The sequence below is a fragment of the Cnephaeus nilssonii genome, assembly GCF_951640355.1.
Source record: "Cnephaeus nilssonii genome assembly, chromosome: 19".
In the NCBI taxonomy this organism is placed as follows: domain Eukaryota; kingdom Metazoa; phylum Chordata; class Mammalia; order Chiroptera; family Vespertilionidae; genus Cnephaeus; species Cnephaeus nilssonii.
The window spans coordinates 13,214,118-13,234,849 of NC_137090.1; the positions used below are offsets into that span (position 1 = coordinate 13,214,118).

General features: G+C 42.1%; 1 protein-coding gene across 1 annotated transcript; it reads right to left on the minus strand.

Annotated features, from left to right (window-relative positions):
• Positions 1–11,718, minus strand: LOC307115689 (protein SLFN14-like). The gene is made up of 4 exons (XM_079799032.1): positions 10,641–11,718; positions 9,095–9,223; positions 7,046–7,763; positions 1–5,124 (listed from the first exon to the last, which is right to left on the minus strand). The coding sequence occupies exons 1-4, from the start codon at positions 11,698–11,700 to the stop codon at positions 4,290–4,292; spliced, it is 2,742 nt and encodes a 913-aa protein (XP_079655158.1). The 5' UTR covers positions 11,701–11,718; the 3' UTR covers positions 1–4,289.
• Positions 11,719–20,732: the final 9,014 nt, after the last annotated feature.

Here is a 20,732-nt window from a genome sequence, read left to right on the forward strand (position 1 = left end):
CAGGGGGGCTGGTGGAGAACGCAGGGTGGGGGACAAGGGAGGAGAGCAGGCAGGGTGGGGTAGAGTGCAGCAGGAAACCCTATTGCAGGATTTTTCCTGCAATGGGAACGCTAGTACAATAATAAGCACTTATTTATCTCTTGCACATTGCAAATCAGTTGGGTTTTGGCTATCTAGTTGGGATCAGTCCAACTTGGCTCCATGTCACGAGCTGAGTTCAAGACTGCTTGCTTCACATCTCTCATTCCTTGGTGACTGATGGGCTGCCCAAGGCATAGTCTTCATAGTAGCAGAAGCCCAAGAGAACAAATGTAATACTGAAATGCGTAAAGCCTCTGCACTAACATGTCATTGGCCAAATAAAGTGACATGGCCAAGCCCACATCAAGGGGGTGGGAAAATATACTCCAGCTCTAATGTTAGGAACTATAAAGAGTATAGGTATAGGGAGAGGGAGAAGTATTGGGAACAATAGTACAGACTATAACAAAAAGGCTATGTGGAAAAACATATGCAGAGGATATAAAGTTGATTGTACAACTTGATCATAACTATGTAAAAATATTTTTGCATATCAACAAAGAATAGAAATAAGTAAGCAAAAATGAAAAAAAAACAAACAACTGGGCCTGGGTAACAAGATGATAAGAACTTTTTATTTTGCCTTTCTCCATTTCTCAAATTTAACACAATAGAAATGTATTACTCTTCTTTTTACTTTTTATTTATTTATATTATAACTGATGTTAGAGAGAGGAAGGGAGGGAAAGAGAAAGGGAGAAACATCTATTTGTTGTTCCACTTATTTATGCATTCACTGATTACATCTTGTATGTGCCCTGACCAAGGATTGAACATGCAACCTTGGTTTATTGTGATGACACTGTGACCAACTGAGCTACCAGGCCAGGGATACCCTTCTTTTTAAAAGTAAGTTTTCGAAGTTTCTTATAGCAGACAAATTAGTTCATCAAACTAACTGCTTTATCCATTAGATTAAGGGCCTATAGAAAAAATTTAGAATTCTGAGTACAAGCAAGATAGTCAATTATTCTCAGTCCCCACCAATTGCTAATCTCAAACTCAAACCTAGTGAACTTCCATCAACATGGATCTTTAACTTTGCCTGTTGCCTAAAAAACAGCTTAAATTCCATTATCCTCTTATTCTTCATTATTGCAATGCTGATTATTCTCCACATTGACCTCTTTGAAGTCTCCAAAATTAGGTGTTTGTTTCATTAAATATAAACATTATCCCTAGTAGATTCTGATTCTCTGAAAGTAGCAAATCCATTCAACAAATAATTATGAGCACCTTCCATGTTTGAGGCACTACACTAGTTGCTTTTGGGGAAATAAAGATGTGTAAATGACCATCCTTACCCTCAAGGATCTCATAATTTAATGGGAAGAGAAGTGTGTACACATCTATTTGAGGGTAGAAAGAACAGACTAGGACAGTGGTCAGCAAACTCATTAGTCAACAGAGCGGCAAACCGCGGCTCACGAGCCGCCGTTTGCTGACCACTGGACTAGGAGATGGGTCCCATGTTCTAAACCCTGGTGGCAAATTAGAATCATCTGGACAACTTTTAATAAACACCAATGTCCAAGCCCATGCCCAAGGATTTTGAATTAATTGGTCTGGTGTCTGGTTGGATAACAGGTATTTTTAAAGTTCCTCAGACCATCATAATGAGCATCCAGGGTTGAGAATCACTGGGTTAGGCCTTCTACTTTAAACCTGTCTGAGCTGTTTTAGTAGACTGAGAACTGACAAGCACTCTCAAATTAAAACAATTATTTTAAAACAACTACTTTAAAAATAAATTATTTTATCAGAAATTACATAATGCATGCATATAGTTTAAAAAGTTAAATGGTCCTGAGGTTTATGATTAATATACTGTATAGCAGTTCCCTGTTCTCTTCACTCCCACAATCCCCCTCCACTTTTTATTTTTAATATATTTTATTGATTTTTTACAGAGAGGAAGAGAGAGGGATAGAGAGTTAGAAACATCGATGATAGAGGAACATCGATCAGCTGCCTCTTGCACAACCCCTACTGGGGATGTGCCCGCAACCAAGGTACATGCCCTTGACCGGAATCGAACCTGGGACCTTTCAGTCCTCAGGCCGACGCTCTATCCACTGAGCCAAACCGGTTTCGGCCCCCCTCCACTTTTGATCCTTTAAATTATTTTTAGAGAATTCACACTTCTCCCATTATCCAAATGTTAGAACACTGGTATCTTTTGCATCATCAAAAACGAATTAGTTGCTGAACTTCATTTATCCCACCTAAAAGTACCCTGAGACCCCCTAGGAAAGATATAAAGGAATAACATCAAGTAATTGGTGCAACAAGGAGGTAAGAGAAAGGTTCTCTGGAGAGGACAATTCACACTGGCCTGTCTGATGGTCTGAGCAGTTCAGAAAGGCAGCTAAGAGCACTTTGCAAGCCTTGCCTGCCCTCCTACCTCTTGGAAAGGGATGGGCTTTATCTGTAATTATGGCCAAAAGAATATTTCCACACTTTCTCCTGCATCGAGGCCTCCCCAGCATTAATAAAGTTGTCCTAACCTTTCTAGAAGTTAAAAATAGTCCAGAAAGAGGAATAATTCCAAAGCAATTTAAAAAACCTTACAGACAGAAAAACAAAATTGCATTGAAGAGCACAGGATTGGTTTAGTTATTTTGGGAGCTGACTAGACAAGGGGACCTTTGATTTTATTTCTAATATATTGCATATACATTGGCAAGAAGACGTGATAGGAAGGTATTACATAGACTGCTGTGCCAACGACTACTTCTTTGGTATAGTTTAGAATGAGTTGGGTGTTATCCTTTAAACACATTTTTTAAGCCATAGAAAGGCTGTGAAAGAAAAGACTAAGTTTAACTTAGGGAAATGATGGAAGTTTAATTGAACAAAGACTTGAATAAGGACTTGATTGGCAAGTAAGAATTTCAACAGGTAGAGGGAGCAGAAAAGAGTTTGAAGGCTGAGAAAATGGCACAGGCACAGCCAGGAGCCAAGAATGTGTATAGGCACCATAGGCATCCAGGCTCCCATGTACTCTTAGAGTTGAATTATAAAATTAACACCAAATCATAATGGGAGAGTTTAGGGATGTGCAAAAACCCATGACAGACAGACTGCTTCCCAGGCCAGTAGCAGGGTAGAAGCAGTTTCTCGTCTAGATGAAAGTATTAACAGGTAGAAAATGAATGTGAGTAAAGTATTGTAATGTGTTGAGAGGAGTGAGGGGAAGGTTGGTGGTTTGCTTTAGAAGCTCAGAAAGAAAGAAAAAATCATTTAAGGCAAAGAATATGGAACAACTAGTCACTCTTAGCATTCTAAATTTGCTTTTTTGGGGGCAAATCTGACCTTATGGTGGAAATATCCATATTTTAGAGGTGTTTGCAATAGTCTATCATAGCTTTAAGCCTTACATTTGGATCATATTACCAGCTTCCCTTGCTGTAAAGCTATGCTTATGTAATTTGGCCTCGTATGTTACTACTGCATGTGCTAATTAGCAAGAGTATCTGGCCCACTTATTACTATAATACTCACTGGAAATTGACAGAGTGGCATTGTCAGTTATGCCTTAGTCTTTTGTGAGCTTGATTAACATAAAGCCATCCTCAAGAAACTGATCCAAACTTGGTGCAAAGAGGAAATCAAGTTCTGAGCCTATGAAGCTTGAGACCCACAGCCAGTATGAGGTGCCAACCAAGGTACTACCCTGAGAGACCCAGTCAAAGTAAGTAGCCTGAAGGGCACCCTACCTCCCACCCCCAAAATAGGTGAGCAAGGCTGGGTGCATTAGAAACACTGGAAAGGCATAATAAATACTGTGTTAAGAGAGTAAGTCAGGGTATATCATGGAAAGCATTGAAAAATGGCTTGGTTTAAACACTGCAGGGACTCCCTGAAGACACATTAGCAGGGAATGTCATAAAATCAGTTCTCTGTTTGAAAAGAACATCTCTGGTTGACAGGATGAAAGCTGGATTGGACAAGGAAAAACCAGAGGCAGGGGACCAATTATAAGTCTGTTGTAATTGTACATCGAGGAGGTGAAGTGGAGTGGGAAAAAGACAGTGACACTGCAAATGCAGTGGCAGGATCAGTCCCAAGAGACATTTCTGTGGCTCTCTGCCATACTGATTGTGCCTTGACCTTCCCATTTGTAATATGTGAAAGGGAGTACCTGCCACCTGCCTGGGAGAAGGGACTCTGCTCCTTATGGCTTCCTGTACTGTTTGAAATAATTTTCAGAAAGCTGTTCTCTTTTCATAAAGCAGGTAGAGGTGTTTAGTGGCTCTTGAGGCAAAGGAGAGCTTATGAGTTTCCTCTGAAGGAGTGCATTCTGGACTCAGCCCAAACACAATATTCCTCTCGAGGCCTGAAAACTGCTCAATGCTGTCTAAAATCATGTGACTGCCCGAAACACCAGAGGCCTGGCTGAACACAACTTCTGCTGCTCTGTGGGTCTCAATTAATTCCATTGCTTTTAGCAGTGCAAGCTCATAGCGTCCTCTGTCCTCCCCTCTCCTGCACAGAATTGCTATATCTTTGGGCAGATAGCCACATTGGAACAGGTTCTGACATCTTTCTGCCACGTACTTCGCAATTTGTTCTATTGTCAGGTTGGTCTCTGTTTCACACACCCCAGGGAGAGCCTGGGCACGCATTGCTTCCTCGTAGGCAGCTTCCCTGAACAGTGCCACTGTGTCCAGAAACATGTTGGAGGGAGGATTTTCTTTGATCTTCTTCATTTCTTGTTTCATGACCATTGCTATTTCCAGAGAACAGTGGATCCCTTTGGTGATTGTTTTCCGAGGAAACTGAGCAGATGGAGGGGGGAGGCCGTTGACATCAGCATGATGGACTTGGAAGGGGTCCAGAAAGAGCCAGAGAACCCCATGTTGAAGGTTTTTCCTTCCAGCTCCCCTCACCTCTGGATGGGTGATACCCTTAGCCTTCTTGTACCAATCGCCATACACACTGCAGAAATTCTCAGTCTCATCCATCACTATGTGTTTAATCTTTAGGAACTCCCCTTGCATGAAGGTTTTCCGGGTCACAGCCTGGCAGGTGGTTTGTTGGCTGTAAGGATGAAAGAGAGAATCGGGTTTCAGGGAACACCATGCACACATTACTCTCGGGATTGACATTAGAGACTAGTTCTCACCTGGAGGATGATTCATTGATTCAGTTGTGTACTGAATATACAAAACTGCTCTACTTACAAGTTACCTGATAGAGAGAATACTTCATTGTAAACCCTACTCTTCAGGTTTATCTAGTTAAATATGCATGTGAAACTTTTGAAATAAACCCAGGTAGGAACGTTATTGTTTCTATTAGTAACAATTCTGCTGCTTGACAATCCCTGAAGACAAGCTCTTTACTTTCTGTCCTTCTTAGAGCTAGAGAACAGTTATCTAGAGGCATATCATACTTTTTTATGTGGAAAAGAGGTTTGGGTAAATACGAATTCCTCTAAAGCAAATCCCATCACCCCATTTACATGTAGTACAAAACCAGAAGCCTCTTTAGGTAAGGAAAACATGAAGAGGCTGCTGAGTTCCAGGCCAGGTCAAGTAGGGTAATAAATCTTCAGGGCTATAGCCCTGTTTAGCGTGTTCAGTTTCCCTTTACAGTATGTTTTAGCATTTTAGAGGAGGAGGAACACCTTAGAGGAGGCAAGAAACAATCAAGTTTGATTGTTGCCTCCTCTAATTTGGATCCAGGTAATATCACCCGTGCCTATGGATTTCCTGATGTTACATACGCAGTCCCTGGGGCTTTACTCCCTGTGCCCTGAATCACAAGTGTTCATGTTCTGCTCTTACAGTTTGGACTGTGTAGACATCTTGAAGAAAAGCACTGATTCCCAGCCATTCTCTGTACCCTCTTCACATTAAGGTTCAATAGATACTTGTTGAATTGAGTTTGCCTTTGACCGGAGCATTTTTAACTTATCTATAAAGCATAATAAAGAACTTAACCCATAGCACAATTTACAAATCTTTCATAATATGGCATCTGCCTCCTTTTCCAATTTCATCACCAACTACATAACCATACCCCACCCTCACTGCTCTAGTCAGACTTACCCTTCTGATTCTCTAAGCATATCCATGCCTTTGCACACGCTGTGCCCTTTGCCTAAAAAGCCCTTATTTTATTTCCCTACTGACTTCTTAAGAGTGTATCCTTCTTAGGGATCTCCTTCACTGGGGAGTATTTGCTGACCAACCTTCAGCTCAAGTTAAGATAAGCATATCTTTACCATACTAATTATACAATATTCACATTGCTTATTTTATTTTTTGTCCCCCTTTTTGGGCTTTATGGCCAGGTCTTCAATATCTTTATTCCCACTAGCACTCAATGTACACAGTACCGAGCATATACATGGTACTCAAAAAGATTTGTCGAATAAGTAAGTAAACCAGACAAAAATGAAAATGAGTTTGCCCTCATTTGCTGAATTACAAAGCAACCAACATCTTTTACTAAATTAAAAGCTAAATATTTAAATCAGAAGCAGATTTGTATGTCTTCTAAAATTATTGATTCAGAACAAGCCAAACAAATGAAAATATTTTATAAACAAAATCAAATGGTATTTAAATTCAAGTTTCTAGTAGGTAGAATGTCTCATCAACTGAAATATACTGTGGCTTTAAAATATTAAGCAGCAAGAAAGATGTTTCCTTAAAGCAAGATAGGTTCATTTCTACTTTTCTTTACATGTAAAACCACAGATTGTGAGAAACTGTTCCTAGTTACATAAACTTAAATGTATGCAGACTTGGCTGATTTATGACGAAATATTGAAGGCTGGAAATAGCAAAGTACCCATTTATAGCTCAACTACCTGGTCACTTGCAAAGGTTTGGGCTCTTGCACTTACTTAGTTAAGGCATTGCAAAATCTTAAGTAACACAAATTACTTTGGTGATACTGTTGAAAAGACTGACTCAACACATTTACTGTGCTGAGTCAGTGAAACACTCACGCCACGTAATCCTTTAAGGCGTCATGTTCGCAAACGTAGAGGATCTCTCTTGGTTTGCAGTGGAATAGGTCCTTGATTTTCTCCATGATCTTTATGGCTAGGGCTGTCTTCCTGCTTCCTGGGAAGCAGTGGATGAACAATTCTCGCGTCTCCTGAAGGCTCTCTGAAAGCAACTCACACTGCTCCTCGATGAGCAAGTTGAAAAATTCACAGCCCAGCCGGTCACTCAGAAGGGATCGAGAGCACAGCAAGACCACCACGATAAGGGCCTGCAACAAGTCTTCCATTTCCTCCTCGTTAGCAAGCTGGTAGGATTGAGGGTAGTGGACAGGGATCCCACAGGGTCTAGACTGTGTGCCCGGCAGGTGCAGCAGTCTCGGAATGACACACACTCTCCCTGTGTAACCGCCAACAGTTCCCAGTTTCTGCTTTAACTGACGAGCAGTGTTTCGGGCATACTCAGGCCCTTCGGTCCCACTGGGGTGTATCAAGATTGTATAGAGTACCAGGGGGCTGTTCACCGCTATTAGGAGAGCGTCACACAAGACGTTCTGCTCTTTCCTTAAGCCAATATCACTAGCCCAGCTTCGAGAAAATATCACAATCCCCTGCGAGATAGGACGTATCTGCGTCTTCATGAATTCCTCCAGTTCTTTATGATCTGAGAACAGTGTCTTACAGAGGGATTCTGGTTTAAATTGTATCTCTTCCTGTGTCACTGAAAATTCAAGGGATAGAAGTTACTAAAATGTACAAAAGCATATTATAAGTATTCCTGCAACATCATAGGAAGAAATGAGTCTAGCTCTGGAACTATAGGATCCCTGTCTGCAAAGAAAGCACCTCCTCTTCACAGGCCAGGGCTAAGAAGTTCCTGCTGTTGGCAACTCTCATACAGGGGAGGGCAGTCAAGGAGAGGTCTTCACAGACCATCCTCCTCGCACTGTCTCCTCAGCCCCAAATGGTCCACTATTGCTAGGAAGTCCTCCTTCCTGTTGAGGGTGTGTGTGTGTGTGTGTGTGTGTGTGTGTGTGTGTGTGAACCTGATGCTTTTGGGAGAACTAAGAACATTCCTTTAAAACAATGATTCTAACGTGGCAATTTTGACACACACACACACACCCTGGGGTATTTAGTAATATCTGGACATTTTTTAAAAGCATCGTTTATTGAATTTTTAGAGAGAAACATCCATAGATCGACTGCCTCCTGCACATCCCCCACCTGGGATCCAGCCCACAACCCAGGGCATGTACCCCCACTGGGAATGGAACCAGCAACCTCTCTCTCAGTACACGGGTCAACGCCCAACCAAGTGAACCACACTGGCCAGGGCTGGAAATTTTTAAAAATATATTTGTATTGATTTTTTTTTTTATAGAAAGGAAGGGCTAGAGATAGAGAGTTAGAAACATCGATGAGAGAGAAACATCGATCAGCTGCCTCCTGCACACCCCCACTGGGGATCCAGCCCGCAACCAAGGTACATGCCATTGACTGGAATCAAACCCGGGACCCCCCCAGTCCGCAGGCCAATGCTCTATCCACTCAGCCAAACAGGTAAGGGCTGGAAATTTTTTGATTGTCACAGCTGGAGGGCTGCTACTGGAATTTAGTGGGTAGAGGCCACAAATGGTGCTAAACATCCTACAGTGCACAGGGCAGCCCCCTCAACAAACAATTAGCTGACCCACATGTCAATAGTACCAAAGCCGAGAAACTCTGCCATAGAACCCTATGGCTCACCTTCTTCTGTATTGGAAAGCCAGGGGCAATTCTCTTGTGATATAGACATGAGGGATTTAGGATGATTCCCAAATTCTCTCAAATTTAGGAAACAAAAGCCATACGTGACTGGAAGCCCCAAAGCACAGAGAAATACTGTGTGAATTTGATGACTGGGAAACAAGAGTTAGCCATATATATTATTTTGGGGCCATTATGTTTGCTAAGTCCTACACTTGACCTTCTCTCTAAGGAGAAAAATTTGGATTAATTGCTATCAATTCCTTCCAACATAATTTTAGAAAAGAAATAAGAAGGAAATACCTGGAAACAAACGTTGTTGTAGAACCTCCTTAAATTCCAGGACTTTCACAGGATATGATGAGCTTCTTAGTGCAGATGAAGTAGGTGAAATCGGGAGAAGGCTGTAGTCTGTGGCCAAACTGGAGGGAGCTAAACAAATGAATACATGGAGAGTTGTTTCAGACGAAAAAGGAAAAGCACTTTTTAATTGTCCTCCTACTGTTGGCATGCGACTTACATGGTGCTGAGCTGCCCTCACACTTTCTAGGCCTCAAACCGTTCACATGTGTAAGCAGCAAGCAAAATGCTTGGAGACTCCTGCAGGACAAGTCATTTCACCCCCCTCATGTCAGGGTGAGGTGATCCCTAAGATTCATTCCCACTCTGATATTCTGATTCCAGGTCATTTCTAAGAGGAAAAGGCTTCTAGAGAGAGTGAGATCAGAAAAAGTTAAGCACGCTATATATTTTTTATATTGTTATAGTTGTTTAAGTCCCCATCCAAGGTTTGGATGGAATAGGAAGTGGCAGGACCTCTAGTTAGATGTGTGTGTGTGTGTGTGTGTGTGTGTGTGTGTGTGTGTGTGTGTGTTTAAACTCAAACAAAATTAGGACAAGAGAAAGAATAATCACGTAAGGCTTGATCCAAGCTTCTTTTATCAAATTTGGAACACATTAACCACGAAGGCAAATTGATAAGCTGCGTTCAGGCTATAAATCCTCTACGGGTTGCTTAGAAATCACCAGGGCTGATTCTGAGCAAAACTATAAGGGAAGTGAAAACACTAGGAGTCTCCCCCGCCTCCTCCCCATCCCCTGCCCCAGCATCTCCTTTTGCATCAGCCTTTCTCCACTTGATGGTGCCCCAAGCCCAGTGATTGGAGGTATTAGTTCCTAATGTTACTGAAACAATTCAGAATTGTCAACAAGTTTTCCTTGAAATAATTAGTGAAATGTCATCTTTAGAGTGAGATTACTGATGAATGTTTTTTTTTTTAATATATTTTTTTTATAGATTTCAGGGAGGAAGGGAAAGAGAGCGAGAGGTATAGAAACATTAATGATGAGAGAATCATTGATTGGTTGCCTCCTGCATGCCTCCCCCTGGGAATCAAGCCTGCAACCTGGGGCATGTGCCCTGACTGGGAATCCAACCAAATCCTTCAGTGCATGGCCTGGCATTCTAACTACTGAGAACACTGGCCAGGGCAATAGGAGAATATTTTTAAGTAAAAGTGCTTTCTCTTCTTTAAGTAAAATATCTGGCTAGCCCAGCCAGCATGGCTCAGTGGTTGAGCATTGACCTATGAACCAGGAGGTCATGGTTCAATTCCTGGTCAGGGCACATGCCCCAGTTATGGACTAGATCCCCAGAGTGGGGTGTGCAGGAGGCAGCTGATCAATGATTCTCTCTCATCATTGATGTTTCTATCTCTCTCTCCCTTTCCCTTCCTCTCTAAAATCAATAAAAGACATATTTAAAAAAAATATCTGACCAACTACCCACAGAAGGCAGAGAAGGGGGTTACTCCCTGCTGACTGAATAATGGCTTCTATTCTGCTTTACCTGGTGGAATATCCAGCATCATAGCCACCCAGTCCTCTGCCGTCAGCCTTGAGACCAAATTGTCCCTCATGATCCACGAATCTGGGGCCTCTGTGAATACCACACAGCAGAAGGGCTCCACTTGAACAACACAGACATAACCATACAGGACATCCTTTTGGTATACATCCAAGATTTTGGTAGTGAAATTCACCTTTGGCTTTTCGTGGCAGAAGTGGAATGTAGGCAGTTTTTCTATGCAGTTTTCTATTTCCTTTTTTAATAAGTCAGGGTTCACTTTTTCTCTCTTACATCCAAACACTTCTTTGCTCTTATCATCTACCCCGATAATTAGGTATCCCCCATGGGTGTTGGCAAATGCAGAAATGTAATGAGGCAACATTTCTTTAATCCTAGGGACAATCTTTTTGGTGGTGAACCTTTTTAACTCAACATGTGTTGACTCAGTAAAGTTGAGTTTCTCTTTATATATGAGTTTGTCCTTTTTAAGAAATTCTGAAGCAGACAGCCTCATATCTTCCTCTTCCTGAATGTGTATATCACGAACCTTCTGAGGATGCAGCTCCTTCACCCTGGGTCTTCTTCTTTGGGCTCTAGACTGCTTCTGTCTGAGAAGTTCTAGGGCACTGCTAGCACTCAGGTTTATAGCGGAAGTCACATCTCTCTGATATAAATTGGAACGCAAGCTACAGATCCTTAGGGGGAGGCTGAAAACATCTGGACTCCATGACTTCACAAAAATCAGGAGATTGTGCCCCTGTTGCAGGTAGTCAAGGTATTTCTGTGAACCTGAAGGAAGGAGCTTTTGAAAAGAAGTCTCCAGATCCTGTCCCAGCCCGTGGCATCGGTAGCTGTAGGTTTTATCATCAATCTTCGCTTTGATCACACCCCCTCCAGAATTTAACAGTGCACAGGCGGCTTGGATGATTTTAGAATTCTCATTTCTTTTCAGCTGGTTATTGGTCATCTTCTTCCTGTTCTCTTCTCCAAAAGTCACTGTGCCCACGTCCACAATTATCTCAGGATAGAGCATTTCTGTATTGGTCTGGAGACTTTCCATCTCAGCAGCCCCTGTGTGCTCAAAACAATAACAGAAAGGGGTCCCAATAAATAAGCAGGACAGAAATGTTGTTTCTACATTAACAAGAATTCCAGAGATTACAATATTTTCTTCAAAGCTATAAATTACTGGACATACATTTTAACACAGAAATAATATTTTTTAATATATTTGTATTGGTTTTAGAGAGAGGGAGAGAGAGATAGAAACATCAATGATGAGAGAGAATTATTGATCAGCTGCTTCCTGCATGGCTCCTACTGGGGATCGAGTCTGCAACCTGGGCATGTGCCCTGACCGGGAATTGAACTGTGACCTCTTGGTTTATAGGTTGACACTCAACCACTGGGCAACAATGGCCAGGTGAAAATAATACTTGATATCACTGTTTTCTAACAACTTTATCAAAATCCTTAGCCTTCCCAGCATGAATGGGCATAGTTAAAGGTAAATGCTTAATATTTTGCTATCATGGAGAACTTACAGTGCTAAAATTTTTAGCCATTTTTAAATTTAAAATCAGGAAATGCCATCAGTGAGCCCAGGTATTATAAAAGGCATGGGTTAAAAAAAAGGTATGGATTGGCACAGGAACCAATGTTAAGTTATTAGAGAATATGCAGACTTAGAAGTTGAAATCAGAAGATGCTCCTATTTCTAATTCAAAGCAAAAGAAAGGGGGCGATAGAGAACTAAGGGAGTGTAGTTTAATAATATATGTGATGTAGATATCTTGCTATATAAATAAGCGTAAAACTTGGTATTCTTTATGTGCTATTTTGTACATTTTTAAAGTTTTATTCTATCTCTGAAAGACTGTCAATTGATACCAAATGCAGAATTCTTTTTATCTTTTTTGTTAAGTCTTCTCTTTTTTTAAAAAAAAAATATATTTTTTATTGATTTCATAGAAGGGAGAAGGAGAGAGAGAAACATCAATGATGAGAGAGAATCATTGATTGGCTGCCTCCTGCATGCCCCACAACCTGGGCATGTGCCCTGACCTGGGCATGTGCCCTGACCTGGGCATGTGCCCTGCCTGGGAATCAAACCATGACCTCTTGGTTCATAGCTCCATGCTCAACCACTGAGCCACGCAGGCTGGGCTCTTTTTATCTTTTCAAACATTCTTCTAAAAGTGCATTTCTTCATAATTAGTGTGATACAGGCATTTTCCTGCCTTCCTAATAGTTCTGCCCTGTGCTGTGGGAACCTTTAAGACTTGGAAAAGACATGAGCCTTTGGGACAGAGTTGATAAACTGTGATCAACCTCCTTTTGCTTCTCAGATCAGAGAATAGCCATCTAAATAGAAATCAGGGCTCTGAAGCAAATATTTCAGACATGGCTCCCTTAGCTTTTGTTAACTGCAAAATAAGATGTTTACTATCCCAAACCAAAATTCTTCCTGTAACCTTTGCAAAGTAGAGGCCATGTGGGTGTTGTTTATGCCCATGAAGAGGGGGAAAAAGCAGGCATTCAACAGGACATATATCCTCTTCTGCCATAGTTCGCTTATGGTTGCCTTCTCACTTCTGCCAGGTATGCCAGAATCAACATGGTGATTTTTTTTTTTCATATGTGAGCAGGTAAAATGTAAATGCCTGGCTTTTCAGAGAAACTTCTGATTAACATTCTATTCATGACATAGAGTCACAGAAGTGTTGAAAGGACTTTAAATATCTTCAGGTCCAATCATCCATCTGATTCTTAAATCCTCTGTATAATATTCCCAACTCCCAACAAATTGCTTTCCAGCAACTGCTTGAACACCTCCAGTGAGGAGTAACTTATTATATATCAAATTAGTCCCTTCTATTTTCTGACAGCTCCTCATTTTCAACTGTAATTTGTCTCCCTATAATTCCCACCTGCTGGATTCACAGGACAAATCTACTTGCTTTTGAACTAGCAGAACTGTACTACCATGACTCCCAAGTCTCACTGATGTTACTAATGCTGTTAACAACTGATAAACACAATGCTTTCTGAGATTCAAGCTCCATATGAATATCCTTTCCGCTTTTCCCAAAACTTCTCACTCATCGTCCTGTAGATATTATTTTACTAAGCCCTTCATACCCTCAGACATAAACTGCACTTAAGATGAGATGGATGATGTTTTTAAAATGAAAAAAAAATTTTTTTACCTGATATTCTTGCTTCTCTTCTTGTTGTTTCAGTCCCACATCTGGCTTTGGTCTGAATGTTTGCTTTCTGTCCCAGTCCTGTGGCTCTTTGATATCAGCCTGGGAGGAGCAGGAGCCCTGCCAGACTCTCCCAGTCTTCATAACATTGACCCACTGAGGAAGGCTGATAAGGACTCAAGAAAAGCCTATGACAGGGCAGATTCGCAGGCTGCAGTTTGACTTCTGGGAGTGAATTAGGTAGTAATGGGAAGATTTAGGGGTTTTCAAGTGAGAGCCAAAGTTAAACTGCCCACTTCTAAGGGACTGGGTGTCATTTCCATACATCATACAAGTTGTCCTGGTCAATTTCATTTCAAAGCTCTACATTTATTTTATTTTATTTTAAAACTAGAGGCCAGGTGCATGAAATTTGTGCACAGGGTGGGGGGAAGGGGCACGGGGGGGGGGGGGCAGTCCCTCAGCCCAGCCTGCACCCTCTCCCAATTTGGACATCCCTCTCACAATCTGGGACTGCTGGCTCCTAACCACTGGCCCACCTGCCTGCCTGATCTCCCCTAACCACTCTGCCTGCCTGCCTGATCACCCCTAACTGTTCGCCTGCCTGATCGCCCCAACCACTTGCCTCCTGCCTGATTGCCCCTAAGCACTTGCCTGCCTGCCAAATGCTCATCAGCCTCCTGCGTTGAGTGTCTGCCCCCTCGTGGTCAGTGCATGTCATAGTGACTGGTTGACAGGTCGTTCTGGTCATTCCATTGTTCGGTCACTGGGCTTTTATTATATAGGATTATTATTTTTTTAAATATATATATATTTTTTAATATATTTTATTGACTTTTTACAGAGAGGAAAGGGGAGGGACAGAGAGCTAGAAACATCGATGAGAGAGAAACATCGACCAGCTGCCTCTTGCACACCCCCTACCGGGGATGTGCCCGCAACCAAGGTACATGCCCTTGACCGGAATCGAACCTGGGACCTTTCAGTCCGCAGACCTACGCTCTATCCACTGAGCCAAACTGGTTTCGGCAAATATATATTTTTTTATTTCAGAGAGGAAGGGAGAGGGAGAGATTGAAAGAGAATCATTGATCAGTTGCCTCCTGCATGGCCCCCACTGGGGATCAAGCCTGCAACCTGGGCATCTGCCCTTGACTGAAATTGAACCTGGGACTCTTCATTCTGCAGGCCAATGCTCTATCCACTGAGCCAAACCAGTTAGGGTGAATGAGTTGTTTTATAGTTAAAAAAAAAAAAAGATAATAGCTATCTCACTTGGAAGTGATGGTTAAACTGGATAAAGCTTCTTGAACTAGGCTATACTGTATAATAGCCACCAATTCTTGTTGTCATTATTGTTGTTATTATAAACCTGCAAATGTTACCTTATGAGAAAACACGGTCTTTGTAGATGTGACTAAGTAAAAATTTTGGGATGGGGCAATTATCCTGGATTATCTGGGTGGGCCCTAAATCCAATTACAATTGTTCTTATAAGTGAGGCAAAGAGAGATTTGATACACACAAAAGAGGAGGCAGTGTCTGACCCAGAGTCAGAGATTGCTGTGGCCACAAGAAATGGGGCAGCCACTGAAAGCTGGAAGAGGCAGAAATCAATGATTCCCTACAGCTCCCCACCTCTGTTCTAGGGAGCACAGCCCTGCCAACATCTTGATTTCTGACCAATAAAACTGGTGTCACATTCATAGCTGTGAGAAAATAAATTTCTGCTTTTTAAGCAACCAAGTTTGTGGTAATTTGTTATAGCAGCCACACAAAACTAATATACGCGTCTCCTTCTAAATTGAAGTATCAAACAATTCTGTGTTTCCACTTCAATTTATGATGAAATGACATTCTTAAATAGGTTTCTGGACATCCCTAGGTTGTTGTGTTTTTTTTTATTGTTATTAACTGAGGTTACATTCCTATAAAGTTCTGCTTTGCTGGCATTACCTTTTATACATGTTGGCTGAATAGAGTTTCAGGATAGGAGGCAGAATGGATGCTATAATCAGCACAGTAGCACCATAAACTCTAAAAGCCTGCCCTCAGCCTCAATTTTAACTGATTTTCATTAACTTCACTTCCAAATTCAGTAACCAACCTTAATTCCCAGCCTCACACTCACATTGCAATCTCCCTTTACTTTTAGAAAGATAAAAATGACCATTCATTATTGGACATGTGCATTTTGGTACAAGGGGCCAAGGTGGGAGCTTTTAACACTATGAAGAAACTGAGATTACATGGCCAGTAAGTGGAAGAGATGGAGTTCAAAGGCAGGTTTGTCTAATACAAATGTTCCTGCTCCTTCCACTGCCTCTCACCTTTGGGATTCTGCCTTCAAGTTTTGGAGTCTTCAAAATCAGAACTCTACCTAAGTATCTCCCCCTTTTCTTTCCGGTCCACAGGAAGGACATTATTTGGACAGGGGAACCAGGAGCCAGATTGTGGTTTCCTTATTCTTCTTCAATGCACTATAAGGGACCAAATCAGGAGGAGGGGAAAATGTGAAAGATGAGCAAAGATAGTTTCTCTTCCTTCTTCAAAGTTCCCTAGTCAAGCCCCCTGGCTATAAATAGTTATCACACCAGGGAGGATCTCACATCAAATGTCCATGCTACAAAGTAATCTGAAATTAGCTCGGACAGTGCTTTTTCCTAGGTCTTGGGAAAGTGAGCTGGCCATTCTGTTCACAATTGGCTAAGAACTAGAGTCCCAATTTATTTCAGATGTATTTATTCACTTAGAATTTCAATTTATCAGCAGACATAGTTATGGAACAGCCATAACTAGTACAAATACCAACCTCCCTCCTAAATTCATTCACAGAGATAATTCAAAGACTGTAGAGAACAGTGACCCAGAACAAAAATGCTAGTTCCACCAAGCCACACTATCTAACTCTGGGTCTCTGAACTTTCACTCATTCTTTCATTTACGTACCTAGGGTGTTGAAATCTTAGGTCTGGCACTGAGTGTGATGTTTACAAATATAGTCCATATGCATCACCACTACACTATAGTGCCACTCTGGAGAGCTAGAAATGTACGAACAGTGTTTTCTCTGGGTGTTCTGAGGAGTGACAATAACTATGCTTGTGAGAATAAGACTTCATAAATCAGATGGTATATCAACTGGAACCTGCAAATAAGAATGCACCAGGCTGAGGAAGGGAGATGGAGATGCAGAGAAAACAGCACATGCAAAGGCACAGTTTCTCTCTCTTTTTAAAAAAGATTACTAGATGTTGGGTTCTAAGCATTTTTATTTTTTTAATGGATTTTAGAGAGGGAGGGAGCAAGAGAGGGGGAGAAGAAGAGATGGAGGAAGAGAAAGATATCGCTCAATTGCCTTCTGTAGGTGCTCAGGGATCAGGATCGAACCCACAACCTAGATACGTGCCCCAACTGGGAATCAAACCTACAGCCTTTTGGTGTATGGAACCATGCTTCAATCAATTGAGCCACCCGGCCAGGGCAAGGCACAGTCTCTTCACTGTCTAACCTCCTATCTTTAAAGTACACTGGAGTTCCTTGGTAGGTCTGGTACAAAAGACTCTTCGTTTTTCTCCCTTCTTCCTTTTTATTTTTTCATGTCCCTTCTACCCACCCCTGTCCAACACTCATCACAATCCTCATGCTGCTTATCACATGCTACCTCTCCATTTCCACTACCACAGGCCTAATTTAGGCTCTTACTAGTTTTCACCTGAACCACTGCAATCCCTTTCAATAGCTTCCTTCGATTAATTGAAAAACACAGTCACATGTTGAATTTTCTAAAGTACAGCTCTGATCACCTGTCTTCTTGGGACCTCAATCTTTAAATCATTCTCCAGAGTAGTCTAATCTACACAGCCAGCAAGCACCATCCTTAACCAAGTTTAAACCTGTTTTTCAACTTTCCTACCATCCTCCTTCTTTAACACTATCATTGGTTTTCAAAGTTTGATGTGCCTCAGGATCACCCATGGGGCTCTTATTAAAAATATGTATGCTTGGGCTCCACCCCAGAAATCTGATTCAGTTAAGTCTGGGTTTATCCCAGGCGTTTTTATGTTTATTGTGATATGTTTTTGTTGGAGGACATTTATATTGTTGTTTCCTCCTGGTGTTGCTAACTCACCAATTTTTGAGAAACACTACACGTTTCAACTTTAAATTTGGTCAGCTTCCCCCATGCATTCTTATTTAATTCGGTAATTATTCCTTCTCCCAGAATCTCCTAATTCTCAAACCGCCCCCCCCCCGCCCCCCATCTTTCAAGACCCAAATCTAGTGCCATCTCTTTCGGGAAGTCTTCCCTGCTCTCCTTCACACTTTTTTGATATTTAGCTGCACTTTTCTTGCGGCACCTCTTGTTTACTTAGGAAGCATCCAAGAGCCCGACGAGCCAGTAAGTTCCCTCCGGACAGAGAGGGCCACATTCATCTAAGTCCACCCCAACCCCTGGCCCTCACGCGGCCGTGCGGACAAGTGCGATAAACAATGTTGGATCAGTCAATCGTTCTTCCCGGAAACGGAAACCCGGGGCACAACAGCCTCCGAAGCCCTTTCCCAGGTGCGAAACAAGGCACCGACGAAACCACCCGGGATAACAACAGCCGTCCTGAGGTCCGAGGGCGGGCGAGAACTGCTCTGAATTTGTTGTAAAGCGCCTGCCCCAACTCTGAGGATGGAGCCCGCCTGGAAACCAAGTGACGGAAAAGGGGGTTCCGCCCGCCGGCCCGCTCCACCCCTGACGTCCGCCTCGCCCTCCGATTGGTTGCTCCTTGCACGTGACCCGCTGGCCGCCGCGGGATTGGTTGTCTGGCAAAGGCCGCACTGGGTGGTGGGATGCCGGCGGGCCATAGAGGCGGAGGCCGGTGGGGAGAGGGGAGCTGTTACCGTAGAGGGAGGGCTGGAAGGCCGGCTGTCGGCTCCGGGAGCCTTCGCTGGCTGGGCAGGCCTCCTGAGAGGGCGTAGGGGTTTTAGGGTTTTCCAAATAGGGCTTAGGACTCCTGCCTGGGTCTTTGGTGTGAGCCCTGGCTCCGGCCTTACTCGTGTTTCCCCGCTAGGACGGCTTTTCTGTCTTCCTTGAAGTTGGTGAGGTTTGGACCATATTGTTTATGTTTGACGGTCCCCTAGGTGTCAGCACTGGTTGTCCTGCGCTGGACGCCGTGCAGAGCGCCTTGAGGTAGAAGCGGGGGTGTGTGTGTGTGTGGGGGGGGGGGTGTTGGAGATGCTTGAGATGTGGTCCTGACCTACGTGAAACGTTGGAGGTAAGTCGGCTTTGTAAATTGTGCTGATGCCTTTACAATCTAGGAGTTTAGAATTTAGTCGGGAGGGTCGTGCATTGACTTGAGTTAAACGCTCCTTTATTGAGCCTCCTCCTCCTATGCGCCATTCTGAGTGTAATGGATGCAAAAGCCAGTGAGACACAGTCCTGGCTCTTTAGGAACTCTGGGATGGGGGAGGCGGGGGTCGTGAGTAAATGGCGTTTGATGCGTGTTGTGGGGAAAAGGGCTGTGGGACTCAGAGGAGGGGATGACTGAGGAGTTAGGGACCACTTAACGGAGAGAGAAGGTGACAGGTGAGTAAGGTTTTAAAACTAATTAGACGTTCTCCAGATTGAAAGGGGTGGGGAAGCATTCCAGATGGCGCCGTGTACTCAGGAAGAAAATTAGGAAAGTATATTTGTGTAGCGGATGATGAGATAAAGGCTCAAGCTTAACCCCTGTAAAATAGACACTTTGTTAGTGTCCCTCTCTTTATGGAGTTTAATTGCTAAATGGCAAACACAGACCCATTGTCAGTTTTATGGAAAATCTACCTATTGATACTTATAGATAGAAGCATGTGGTGTCTCCAGAATTGTTAGATACTGTCGATACCATGCTGAAAGGCTGGGAAGGGTGACATGTGATCCTAGTACTTTTCCATGTCAATGATGGTATATCACCAGGTGCCATTTAGAATAAATGAAATGCAATCAGCTTTTTCATTCAGAAATTAATTATTCAGGTCCGTGAATTATCCACGCTTTACCTTGTTTCCTTTATCTTGCTCATGCCCAGGAGGAAAATGAAATTAAACCTTATATTTAGCTGATAGTGGAAAAATATAAATCTGGTAATCAGACTTCAGTTGTCTTTCCAGCTGATGTTAATTTTCTATGGACCTTAGGCAAATCATAGCCTCTCTGGTTCTTGGACTCTTAAGATAGGAGATTCTGGTATAACAAATGTGTGACTAGTTTTTATCTATGTGCAGCATGATTGTAAATCAAAATATATTAAATGAACTGGAGTTGACTTTATAATAGAATTTAATTATAATTAATTTTTATAATTTAATTATAATTTTATAATTAATTTTAATTAAATCAATTTTATAAATTTTATAATTAAATTAAATTTTAATTATAAAATCTTTTCTAAAGCTTTTGCTTAAGAACTTGTCTCTAAATCCCTTCGCAGGCATCTGAAATTTTATCTTGCATTGTGTTTGGGTTCATTAAAAAAAAAAAAAGGTGTTTTTTTTTTTTTTTAACTGTAAATGCTTACCCACTCACCTGTATTTCAAAAACAAAAAAGCTTCCCCAAACAAAACTTGTTCAAATTTGCATTTTTGTACAGTAGAGTTGCTTAAACTAAAGCATAGTGGAAGGTAAAATATTTATTGGAAGCCCATGGTTGCAATTTAAATTTATCTAAAAAGAAGCCTTTCTTTTTTTCATGGGTAAACCTAAGTTTTTTTAGAAGTGAAAACAGCGAGTGAAAATACTCTTAGGTAATACAAGGAGGTGAATTGCAATGATGCGATGATGAGTGAAGTATAGTCTGACCTGGTATTGCCATTGCTTCCGTGTTGGCTCTGACCAGGGTATGATCACTTAATC

Bases quoted from the DNA above. Each gene is read 5' to 3' on its own strand.
- LOC307115689 (XM_079799032.1), bottom strand. From the start codon at position 11,700: ATGGAAAGTCTCCAGACCAATACAGAAATGCTCTATCCTGAGATAATT. The intron at 7,764-9,094 runs GTATTTCCTTCT...TTGAATTTTCAG, and splicing joins ACAACAACGTTTGTTTCCAG to TGACACAGGAAGAGATACAA. The intron at 5,125-7,045 runs GTGAGTGTTTCA...TCATCCTTACAG, and splicing joins GCCTTAAAGGATTACGTGGC to CCAACAAACCACCTGCCAGG.